The 13200-nt window shown below is 37.4% G+C and overlaps 1 protein-coding gene across 4 annotated transcripts in view; it reads right to left on the minus strand.

Moving 5' to 3' along the window:
* Positions 1–1822: 1822 nt before the first annotated feature.
* Positions 1823–13200, minus strand: part of mcph1 (microcephalin 1) — a 227642-nt gene continuing 216264 nt past the window's right edge. For all 4 annotated transcript variants that reach the window (XM_089117256.1, XM_089117255.1, XM_089117254.1 and 1 more), the window contains 2 exons: positions 3968–4205; positions 1823–2205 (listed from right to left, as the gene is read on the minus strand). In XM_089117256.1, the coding sequence (XP_088973382.1) occupies positions 2153–2205; positions 3968–4205 (291 nt within the window). In that variant the 3' untranslated portion in view covers positions 1823–2152. The remainder of the gene's footprint in view (positions 2206–3967; positions 4206–13200) is intronic.

Genomic DNA, 13200 nt, shown 5'->3' on the forward strand with positions numbered 1-13200 from the left:
TCAGAAAAGTGAACAGACATAGCCTATGCAATTAGAGACGTTAGAAGTGAGTGGGTCGAATATCATTGGTCTTAAAAAGTGGGTGGGTCTTGTCCCACCCATATACAATGGTTCCGACGCCCATGAACTGATCCAAAATTCTTCAGCTAGAGAGGTCTTTAACAAGCCACAGAGAACACACGTCACTTCTCTCCTCACAAAATTGCACTGGTTGCCTGTTGCTGCTCGCAACAAATTGAAGTCACTGACTTTTGCTAACAGAACAACCACTGGCTCTGCTCCCTTTTACCTAAACTAATTACTTCAGACAAACGTGCTATCCAGAAACTTGAGCTCTGCAAATGAACTCCATCTTGTGGTACCATGTCAAAGAGGCACTAAATCTCTTTCTTGGACCTTTACCAATTCTGTTCCCTGCATGCTGTCAAGAAACGTCTGAAGACGCATCTTTTTCGGTAACACTTGATCCATATTTCTATTATCTTTAAAATAAAACAAACAAACAAATACCTAAAAAACGTACCTGGTTTAGATTAAACTGAGAAGGGTCATAACACATTGTTTGTCCTATTGTAATTTGAACTGCTTCTATTGTTCTCATTGGTAAGTCGCTTTGGATAAAAGCGTCTGCTAAATGAATAAATGTAAATATTATCTTTGCAAGCACAGACTGTTAGTTTAATCGGTATTTCTTTTCATTAGTAACAAAAAACCCCAATATAATTCTTATTCAGTGATTAAATATTAAACAAAAACACTGCACAATCACTAATTCGGTGGCGATGTGCACAATTTAAATCACCCTCATTTATATAGCGCTTTTTGCAATGCATGTAGTTTCAAAGCAGCTTTACAGTGATAACAGGAAAATTATGTATTTTGGCTGTTCAGCTAATGTCAGTTCAGTGTTGATTCAGTTCCATTGTAAAGATAATCATTGAATAATAGTACACAATACTTGTTGACGGGCCCAAGCCCTGGCGTCATTATTAACCTTATAATTAAACTTTAAAACTATGTTGTCAGTGCACTACAAAAAATTGGTTCTATGCCTTTATTTTTTTCATTAAAACTGATGGAAACAGACCCAGGGATAGGCAACGCCTGGAGTGTCGCTGTCCTGCAGAGTTTAGCTCCAACCCAAATCAATCACATCTGAACAAGCTAATCAATGTCAAAAAAATAAAACGTCAGTGCAATAAAAATATTAGAGGATGTAGCAGCAAAAGATAATTACTGTAAAGGACCATGAGCACTTGTGGCGTGAACTTCTTTGTTTTAACACACTGCTCACTTAACACAGTCTCATCCCAAATCGTCATATAACTGACGTTTTGGGACGTATTTTGACCATACGTCAATATCCGCCTTTTTAGGGCCCCCTTAAACGTCGGTAGATGGCGATCCCGGGCCGTCATACAACTGACGCTTTACCTTTAACGTCAGTTAGGTGACGGGTTAGGTTTAGGGTTAAGTTTAGGTATGGGGTAGAGTTAGGATCCCATAACCTCATCTACCAACGTTTAAGGGGGCCCTAAAAAGGCGGATATTGACGTATGGTCAAAATACGTCCCAAAACGTCAGTTATATGACGATTTGGGATGAGACCGGGTTGGCTCACTTGATCTGTAGAAACGGTAAAATGGCTCAATTATGTTCCTCGGTGCAGATGGACTTCCATTTGAATAACAATACTATACGCCATCTAAACAAACATTCTTTACATGGCTAGCTGGGAAAAAAAAAAGAGAATTCTAACATCCTTACTGACAAGTCAAGACAAGTATTTGGCAGTCAACTTTTACATTATCAGACAAGACAGTCAATTTTGTCAGAATTTTATTTTCAACAGTGCCTTGTACAACCGTGGTACATTCAGGCGAACATGTACTCTTTATTCTTAACCACCTTAACATTTATTTAAGGATGTTTTCAGCTTTTACAGTCACAGTTTTATTAAATTGCTTGTTACAAATAACCCCACAGTAACATAAGAAATCTTAATAATAAGACAGTAACACTGCAATACTTAAGTTGCCAAAAATACATAATACAATATAATTTTTTAATAGTAGTTGTTACACAGATTGCAAATAATAATAAAGTCACAGCCAATTTCTGCAAATTCAGGAGTATCAAATTCCAGGGATCTTCATTCCAAGACATAATTTTTATATGGGAGTAGTATGAGATGGGTGACACTGTCTGAAAAGCATAAAAACATTAGTTATATAAAAATAGGGATTGCTTGATATCACTTTTTCATGTCTGATATCATTATCTTAAGTATCTGCAGATAACATTAAGTTTTTTCTTGTTTAATTAAAATGAAAGACAAAAACATCTATCTCACCTAACCACACATACTGTTTTATAAAAAAAGAGATAAAACACATCTGGTAAAATATTAATTTTAAAAACTGCAGTAAAACAGTAAAAAACATTTGGAGATGATTTTAAGCAAAATGGTTGAAAGCCCAAAAATACAATCATTTTAATGTGACTTAATTTCTTATAACTTTTGACCAACATGTGCCACTGAAACCAAATTGGTTTCAGTGCACTTTTTCTGACACGTTTGTTCTAACACTATATACAATTTTCAACACTTGACAAGTTTTAATCCAGGTTATGGGCGTTACGTTGCCGACAGTCTCTGCCTACGGTTTACCAATAACAACTGACTGGGTCATTTGACCAATCACCGCAGATTCGCGTCATTCAAAGGAGGTGTTTGGGAAAATGAATCGTTGAACGAATCGTTTGGGAGTCGTTGAGCAAATCAGGTAAAAATAAATGCATATTATAAGACAAATAAAGTGTTTTTTATCCTTGCATGCACATTAAACTGTTTTTGGGAACTCCTAAAACAAAAATAGGAGCATTTCAAATGCTATGATAGGGGCTCTTTAAATAATTGGCATTAATTCATTTAAATCTGTCCCCATCTTGAACACAGTTGTGTCATCAGCAAACAAGAAATTAATGTCTTTGGAAGCCTCAAATATATCATTAATAAATAATATAAAAAGTTTAGGGCCAACAGAACCCGGGGGAATTCCGCATACAACAGTTTTACAGTCCAAGTTATGGTTTTTAAATTGAACATATCGGCTTCTATTACTTAAATAGCTTTCAAGTCATTTATATGTCTGACCCCTTAATCCATAGTGTTTTGTTTTGTCAACAATAAGTTATGGATACTGTTTTTTGTCCATTGCAGCAAGAATTTCTTCAATTAAATGAATTAGTGCAATGGCAGTTGATCTATTGGATCAAAAATAATGATAGTCAAAAAGTAAATAATTTTTTTCCAAAAATAAATCTAATTTATGAGTAAACCATTTTTCTATTATTTTAGAAAACTACGGAAGTATTGAAACAGGTCGATAATTATTAAACTCATGTTTATCTTCTTTTTTAAAAATAGGTATCACTGTCTTCATCTTTTGAGGGAAAACACCTGAACTAAAAGAAAGATTTAAAATATAAGTTAGAGGTTGAAGTATAAAAAAGATATAGCCTCATGTCCACTTTGGCATGCTCTTTGTAGAATTTGTTTTTTGAGTTATTCGAAAATTCGGTTTGACTAATCAACTTAAAATGTGCCGGCATAGTCTGAAGATGACCTGGTTCAATTTTCATGAACATCGACCATATGGTTAAGGAGGAGTTAGAAAAAGTAGGTTTTTCAGAAAATTTAAAATGCGCATAAATATAACAAAAGGTGAAACCATTTACTGATGCTCAAGAAGGCAACTTTTTTTTTCATTTAGTACTGCCCTTTAAAAGCTACTCGAGATAATTACAAGCTCTTCTTATTGTAACAATGATTATTAATGTTGAGGGTTATTACAGTTTTGTAAAGGCTAGCAATAGCAAGCTAGCTTTGAAAGCATAAAAGAGGGGGAAAAAAATCCCTTAATGTCCCTCATTGCTCATTATTATCATTAACAGGCCATCTTACCTAAAATCCACTGTTCAGAAAGACTGTGGCTTCCCTCTGGTTTCTTGCCATTATACTCTCCAATACAGATCCCGGCCTGCCGCACACTCCGGCATACAGTTCCTCCACACAGTTGGATGAGTTCTGTTAGGCTGCTGCAGGGGGGCTGGGAGTGTGGGGACACAAACATGGGCAGCTGCTTCTGGAACAGGTCCTGCTGATGTTCCCCAGCAGAGAGATGCTGCTGCAGTCGGCATATCTGGAAAAACAGAGAAAATATTATTACAACCCATGTTCTTTTTCCAAATATTATGGGTAAACATGAGCCCACACACCAGGGGTCTCAAACTAAAATTGTAGCACTTCTGATATTTACTCACAGGAGGGCCATTTCAACATTCAAGTACAAGAAAGTGAAATATTTCTGATAATTTACTTTTTAAATGCCATCATTTACATACTTTTGTCATAGCTACTTAAATGTATATGGGTACATTTATACTCACACACCAGGGGAACATATACATTTTATGTGCATTAGATTATTTTTTAGTTAGTGCAATTGTTTTTCTTTTTTAAAAACTAATTGAAACCTTGCATTGAACTAACAAATGCAATCTAAATACATTTGTACTTCATTCTATTTCTTGCCAGACACCTGAAAGCTTCTGCTCCCACTGATCCACATTTGCTCTGATGGAGGTCACGGTTGAAACCCATAGTACAGCTTTTAAATGGGAATCACCAAACCTAGACATGTATTTGCCTTTATTAAAGCTCATAGCTCACCTCATAGCTGTGACACAATGCACATCAGCTTAAAAGGGGTCTGCAAAAATCTGGAAAGTGTCAAAGTGTGCCTTGACGTCAGCAATACACTATTACAATTCCTGGACAGGGACATGCACAGGGTTATGGGGCTCATGGGCTGAGGTGCACCTCAAGCAGGCAGAGTAAAGAATAAAAGCAGAGTTTTTTCCCCGGGTTTCCATTTCTCGCTTGCACCAAGTTCCCATCGCTCCTCCATCGTGTCGACATACATTTTACATTCTAGTCTATAGTGAATCTGCAGAAATTCCACAACGGAGTTTGTTTTTGTTGGTAGCGCTTTGCACCTTTTCTGCTGTTTATATTAAACTGTTTTCTGTGTCACAGAATGAACAAGCAAACTAGAGGAGACCATTGCTTCATAATTAATCTTATAGGAATACAATCAAGATTTCTGCCTTTCACGGTGATGATAGCAAGCAAAATATTGTTATATTGATATTTATTCTCATTATGGGCTGTTTGTTAATGATAGATTGACACAAAAGCTGCGTCCCAATTCGCATACTATCCGTCCTAAATAGTATTTGAAAATAGAATTAGTATGTCTCAAATCGTAGTATGTTTAAACCAAGTGGGTAACACTTTGTAATAACTGCACATTATTAATCGTTAGTTAAGCATTAGTAAACAATTAATTAATCATTTATAAAGCCTTAAAGGAACACTCCGACTTTTTGGGACTTTAGCCTATTCACCTTACCCCCCAGAGTTAGATAAGTCCATACATACCTATTTCATCTCCGTGCGTGCTATAAGTCTGTTTGACGCACCCACCGCTAGCCTAGCTTAGCACAAAGACTGGATGTGAATGGTTGCAGCTTTCATACTAATCCAAATGAGTGGCAAAATAACACAAAGGTTTTCCTATTTACATGTTGTGATTTGTATAGTCACAGAATGTACAAATAACAAAGTCAAATGAGACACAGATATCTTTTGAACCGTATAAAACCTGGGAACTATTCTCTGAAGGCGAAGCACTGCTACTTTGGCGGAGTGATAACCGCATCACCGGAGACACGCCGTGGTGAGGAGCGGAGAGTTCGCTCAGTGTTTGGGTAACAGAGTCAGCAATTTATAAATAGTAAAAGCGTAGTTTAGAGTCATGGGTTTTCGCTCTATTGTAAATAGCTGCGACAGTAAACAGGGGAGGTAATACCATGTTTCACAGAATTCCAACTAAAAACGCTGACTGGATGAAGAAATGGCTAACTTACTCTGGATATTTATCCAAACACACCTAAATAGATTATCAAGGGACATTATGTTTGCTCGGTACATTACAATGGACGACTATTTTGAAAAAATGGAATTTGCCACATGGACCATAATGTGCTGAAGGATAAGGCTAAGTTATCCCATCGATAGCACAGACAGGACAAGTGGATCACCTGCGGCTGAGGTAAGTGTTCCGTTATGTTTTTAGATGACCTACTGTAACAGTGCCATTAGCCAGAGCTAATGTAACGTTAGTGACACTATTATATGATTAGGGTATGAATATGTTTTTATCTTGATGCGGCGCGGACGCGCTTGGAAAAAAAACGAGCGCGTTCACCGCGTTGAACTTGCGCGCGGCGCGCCTAGTAGCCTAAATTTGAAATCACCATGGAAATAACGAACTTGAGTGCAAAAGGGTACGATAGGCTGTGAGTTCATTGTGCAAAAACAATTTGTGCTATTACTTTCCCCTTATTCTATCCTATAGTAATGCAATTTTACTGTATATTATATACTGTTGAATACATTTGGTTCAGCTAATAAATTGCATTTAAAATATATTGATTCCTGTAATAATAATTATTTATTCATGTGATATTTATAAATCTGGGTGCGTTTTTGGTTGGAAATCAATGAAACATGGTACTGTATTACCTGGTCTCCCCTGTTTATTGTCACAGCTCATACAATAAAGCAAACACCCGTGATAAACTATGCTTTTCTATCTAACGTTAGTAATTGCTGACTCTTTATTCCAACACTGAGCGAAGCGAACTCTCTGCTCCGTCACGGTGCGTCTCAGGTGATTGTTATCACTCTGCCCAAGTAGCAGTGCTTCGCCTTCAGAAAATATAGTATTTATACAGTTAAAAGATGTCGGTGTCTCATATGGCCTTGATATTTGCACACTCTGTGACTATACAAACCACAACATGTAAATAGGAAAACGTTTGCGTTATTTTGTCACTCATTTGGATTAGTATGAAAGCTGCAACCATTCACATCCAGTCTTTGTGCTAAGCTAGGCTAGCGGTGGGTGCGTCAAACAGACTTATAGCACGCACGAAGATGAAAAAGGTATGGACTTATCTAACTCTGGGGGGTAAGGTGAATAGGCTAAAGTCCCAAAAAGTCGGAGTGTTCCTTTAATAGACATCAATAATCAGTTTATAAACACAGGTATAAAGGCTTTATTCTTGATTTAAGCATATCTATAATGTGTTTAATAATTGTATTTTCATACTGAATTATCAATTTATCATTTCTAAATAAAATATTGAATTTTTTTGCGTTGTCAGTGGTCAGTGCATTTTTTTTGAGTTGTCAGTGGTTCATAAGATCACTTAGAAGGTATAAGTAAATAATTAATAAACTATTTAAATGTACAATCATACATCTGAAATATTTCTATGTTCTGTATAACTGTTGTGTTTATTTAGTTTTTTTCTGTTTAGAAGATAACTAAGCCTTTAAATCTCCTTTGTAAATGCTTTACCAGGCTCAAATAGTCCTCACTTTAGATGAGCTCACAAAAAAGTTAAATGACCACTACTAAATGCTTTATAACTAGCTGAATTAAGTAAGGGTTAATGCCCGACGAGGTGTCCATTGTCAGGTTTTAATGGACGACGGCGAGGCGTAAACCGGCCGACGCGCAGCGGAGGACGGTTGCCTCCGCCGAAGTCCATTAAAACCTGACAATGGACACCTCGGAGGGCATTAACCCGCTTATACCATGGTCACTTGCCAAATAAAACATTAGTTTATATTTTAATTAGGCTAAATCTACAAATAATAAATTGCCTTGCCTGCCTGACTGTTTATTTAGCAACCGGAGATATATATAGTCCGCTTCAGGTTCACAAATGCATTTTTTTTTTTCATGAAACACAAAGGTAGGCATAGTTTTTTTTTTATTACTTATAAAACAATTAATCAAACAACAATAAAAAAACAATTAGCTCTGATCTCCAGCGATTTGCGCTTAACGTTATAGAGGGCAATAAATTAATCAGATCAAAGAGAGGGTAATTTGCCTCAGGCTCCTTAGGCTTGAAACGCTGTAACGTTCAGCCTTCTCCTGCCTTGGTTGTCTGGACAGCTGCGTAAAACTCCCGCAGGGTCTCATTCAGGGGTGCGTTTCCCGAAAGCATCGTTATCCAACTAGCAGCTATGGTCGCAAGTTACGTCGTTACCAATAGAGTTCAATGGAGCAGAGCAGCAGCGGTGTAATTTTCTCCGTTTTATTTACATTTTTTCTTTCTTCAGCAGCATACCAGTCGTCAAAGTTGCCATATTCTCCATAAATGTTAAAAGAAATAGCACGAAGTCGCTCATTGTTGTATTAAGCTATAATATCTAACGTTAGATGATAGAGCATGTGACTGCCTGTTGCTATGGTTACTCACAGCCGTTGTAGGCAGCGCATTTATTTATTAATTTCGAATGGTAAACAGGCAGTTTCACCAGAACTACTTTACTAGGTGTCCTCTATCACTTTTTAACGGACACCCTGCAGCCAATCAGAATCGAGTATTCACCCAGACCATGGTATAACAATGAATTACAGTAGAAATACAAACCCAATTCCATAAAAGTTGGGACACTGTACAAATTGTGAATAAAACCAGAATGCAATGATGTGGAAGTTTCAAATTTCAATATTATATTTAGAATACAACATAGATGACATATCAAATGTTTAAACTGAGAAAATGCATAATTTTAAGGGAAAAATTAGTTGATTTTAAATTTCATGGCATCAACACATCTCAAAAAAGTTGGGACAAGGCCATTTTTACCACTGTGTGGCATCCCCTCTTCTTTTAATAACAGTCTGCAAATCTTTATGATGCGCCAAATGTTTTCTATGGGTGAAAGATCTGGACTGCAGGCTGGCCATTTCAGTACCCGGATCCTTCTTCTACGCAGCCATGATGTTGTAATTGATGCAGTATGTGGTTTGGCATTGTCTTGTTGGAAAATACAAGGTCTTCCCTGAAAGAGACAATATCTGGATGGGAGCATATGTTGTTCTAGAACTTGGATATACCTTTCAGCATTGATGGTGCCTTTCCAGATGTGTAAGCTGCCCATGCCACACGCACTCATGCAACCCCATACCATCAGCGATGCAGGCTTCTGAAGCGCTGATAACAACTTGGGTTGTCCTTGTCCTCTTTAGTCCGGATGACATGGCGTCCCAGTTTTCCAAAAAGAACTTCAAATTTTGATTCGTCTGATCACAGAACAGTTTTCCACTTTGCTAGAGTCCACTTTAAATGAGCCTTGGCCCAGAGAAAACGCCTGCGCTTCTGGTTCCCGTTTAGATATGGCTTCTTTTTTGACCTATAGAGTTTTAGCCGGCAACGGTGAATGGCACGGTGGATTGTGTTCACTGACAATGTTTTCTGGAAGTATTCTTGAGCCCATGTTGTGATTTCCATTACAGTAGCATTCCTGTGTGTGATACAGTGCCGTCTAAGGGCCCGAAGATCATGGGCATTCAGTATGGTTTTCCGGCCTTGACCCTTATGCACAGAGATTGTTCCAGATTCTCTGAATCTTTGGATGATATTATGCACTGTAGATGATGATAACTTCAAACTCTTTGCAATTTTTCTCTGAGAAACTCCTTTCTGATATTGCTCCACTATTTTTTGCCTCAGCATTGGGGGAATTGGTGATCCTCTGCCCATCTTGACTTCTGAGAGACACTGCCACTCTGAGAGGCTCTTTTTATACCCAATCATGTTGCCAATTGACCTAATAAGTTGCAAATTGGTCCTCCAGCTGTTCCTTATATGTACATTTAACTTTTCTGGCCTCTTATTGCTACCTGTCCCAACTTTTTTGGAATTTGTAGCTCTCATGAAATCCAAAAGGAGCCAATATTTGGCATGGCAATTCAAAATGTCTCACTTTCAACATTTGATATGTCATCTCTGTTGTATTCTAAATTTAATATTGAAATTTGAAACTTCCACATCATTGCATTCTGTTTTTATTCACAATTTGTACAGTGTCCCAACTTTTATGGAATTGGGTTTGTACATTGTCACCAACCCCTGCCATCCCCGGCCCACCCCAAGGCACATAGTAAATATGTTTCAGCCTTTAAATCATTTTTCACAAAAAAAGGTGTATTAAAAAGATAAACCTCCCATATTTCAACCTTAAAATCATTTTTATAAAAAGAATGAGTCTAAAAGCTTATCTTTTATTATTAATAGTAAAATCCGGTCCGATTTTCCTGTGGCGTCTGTCGTTGCTAAGCATCCATGCACTGCGCTCTCCACAACGACAAAGTAGTTTTAATAGCAAACAGATTTTCACCACCGAAAAACGTTTTCTGTAGCTGCTACAAGATTTGTTCACGGAGAAGAGAAAAATATCAGTAGTGTTTGGGTGCACCTCCATCCTTCATGTTTACTAAGATTTCAATGGTGGTTGATTATTGTCACATGAAATGCGGTGCGTTGGCGGCATTCTGAAAAGTTTTCATCTCGCTGCGCCTGGAAAAAAAAAATCGCTTCAATTGTGAGCGTGCTTCCCGCACGCCTACATTTGAAATAGCGAACTTGAGAGCGCAAAAAACACAATATGTGAACGGCCCTACGGAGTTTATTTAGTCTCAAAACTCGCACACAGGATACGAGGGTAAAAAACAGTAGACACGCAGAATGCTATCCACGCGCGGGCAGGTTTCTGCACAGTGAGCGCGCACGATGCCATCCTTGACGAGCTACCTCCAATCAGGCCACGAGCTAGTGCTTCCCGCACGCCTACATTTGAAATAGCGAACTTGAGAGCGCAAAAAACACAATATGTGAACGGCCCTACGGCGTTTATTTAGTCTCAAAACTGGCGCACAGGATACGAGGGTAAAAAACAGCAGACACACAGAATGCTATCCACGGCGGGTTTCTGCACAGTGAGCGCGCACAATGCCATCCTTGATGAGCTACCTCCAATCAGGCCACGAGCTAGTGGAAGAAACGTTAGTGGTTCACGCTTGTGCGCATACTGCTGTTTTGGCACGCAGTGTTCTGATTTGCTTATTTCCTATTTACTTGTTTGGTGGAGGCAATCCAGAATTATTATTGGTGAAATTATAATCAGAAATCAGTAGTCATGCAACCCCTACTTGTACAATTGTGAAAAAGCAACTGTGCAGTTTTATCTATGGCAGCATACTTTAAAAATTATTTCTTGAATATCTACCACTGCTACTGCAGTGGACACACGTAATTCATCTAAAAATACATAATTTTGGAAAAATTGATTTTGGGAATGTTTTTGTTTTGGAGGGAAAAGGACATTGAATATGTATGCTGTATGCTGTCATAAATAAGACTGTACAGTTGTCTTATCACAATTGTACAGGAAGGGGTTGCACAACATTTTTCTCTTAAGATTTTTTCTCCTTTGTTTTAATTGATGCATTAAAGGGTTAAATGGAGTTTCCATATTAATGTTTTATTGAACAATGTTTTTCACAGTGTGAGCAGGTCTCTAGTGTAATGAAAGGAAAAAATAGCCTCCCAAACCTGTAAATGACAAACTCTCACATCAAAATAAAATGAATAGAGCTTTTGCACGTTGAAAACGCTGTTTAATAAAAAGAAGGTCATTGTGTAATTTCCTTCCTCCTGCAACTTCCTTGTGACATTAAATGACGAACACAAACAGGAGCCCTCCCAAACAAGTAATATACCATTGTATATACCAAAGTAATACCATTTCATCATACTTAATGTTTTTAATGTGACTACCAGTAGTGACAAATAAAAGCTCAACTGAATTCAGTCAAGCTCAAGGGTTTATGTCTTGCAAGTGTAGAAATTAGGATAAAAGTATTGCGATTTCCCAACTGTAGCATAATATACTTTTGAAATAGTAATTTTCATTTATTTATTTATTTTTCTTGCTACTTCCGCCGCCTTACCAGAAGTTTCATCCACTTTATTTTTTTTTTTTTTTATTTAACAGTCAGACATACATACAAACCAACATAGTGCAGTAGTGAGCAATCTTGTAAATCCATAATTCCAGAAGTGACAAGAGTGATTTAAGTGTTTGATCTAAGTGTGTATATGAGTGGGTGTGAGTGTGGGCATGTGTGAGTGTATGTGTGTGTATGCGTAAACAAAGTAACCATTTATTAGTGGTGCTTGCAAAGCAACACTATTGTTATCTTCAAGCATTCACACTATTGTTATCCAAATCTTTCTTATTATTAGTGTGAATGCTTCAAGCATTCACTCTATTGTTATCCAAATCTGTCTTATTATTAGTGTGAATGCTTCAAGCATTCATTAGTGTGAATGCTTCAAGCGTTCACACTATTGTTATCCAAATCTTTATTATTGCGTATTCTTCCGTACGTTTTTCGGTCGCTTTCTTCTCCTCTCTGCTTTGTGCTACAAAAACCATTCAAGTATCAAAATGTGCAGCTTTTCAAGGACATGTGTGCTATAACTTTTCTTTTTTATAACCTTTATACTTTTTAAATTATTAAGCTTTTTGTGCAATGGAAAGTCAATGGAGATGCTCCTTCTGCTTTCAAAGCCTACTACTTCTGCATACTTTCAGCTATTTCTGTCATTTAAACTTTAAAATGTTGAGAAATTTGTAAGCTATTAAAGTTGTATTCAACTTTTTGATATCTATTATACTTTTTTCACAATCTCTACTTTTGTCTCATGATGTTTTTCAAGCCGTTTCTGAAATTATAATGGGAGAGACTATGAGAGAGACTGTTCAGAGCTATGAGAGAGACTGTTCAGAGCTAGAGCATGTGATGTCATAAGCTATAGTGAGCCAGCTTGAAAACTAATGCTAAAAAATAATTTTTAAATCGCTGGCCTTGCCACAATTTTCACTTTTCGGGCATAAAATGATACTTGAAACGTAGGTATTTTTGTTGTGGTCCCTCTTGTGTGTTTAGTAAATCCCTCGGACTTATAGTTTTTTCTCTGTGTCCTTCCAAAGGACAAGAGTGACAGACAATCATCCATTGGCAGCAATTATAAATTCAGGTCAAAGTTTTGTGATCAGAGCACAAACCAGTTTTTTAACTTGCCAAAGTGGTCCCTTTTTTCAACTCTATCCACACAAAAAATACATCACATCGTTCACAAAGGCCTTGTCTCGCTCACGGTCAGGTCATTTCGCCGATACAACCTATAGTTTTGCCTCTA

Source organism: Pimephales promelas, chromosome 11 (genome assembly GCF_988280905.1).
Source record: "Pimephales promelas chromosome 11, fPimPro1.hap1.1, whole genome shotgun sequence".
In the NCBI taxonomy this organism is placed as follows: domain Eukaryota; kingdom Metazoa; phylum Chordata; class Actinopteri; order Cypriniformes; family Leuciscidae; genus Pimephales; species Pimephales promelas.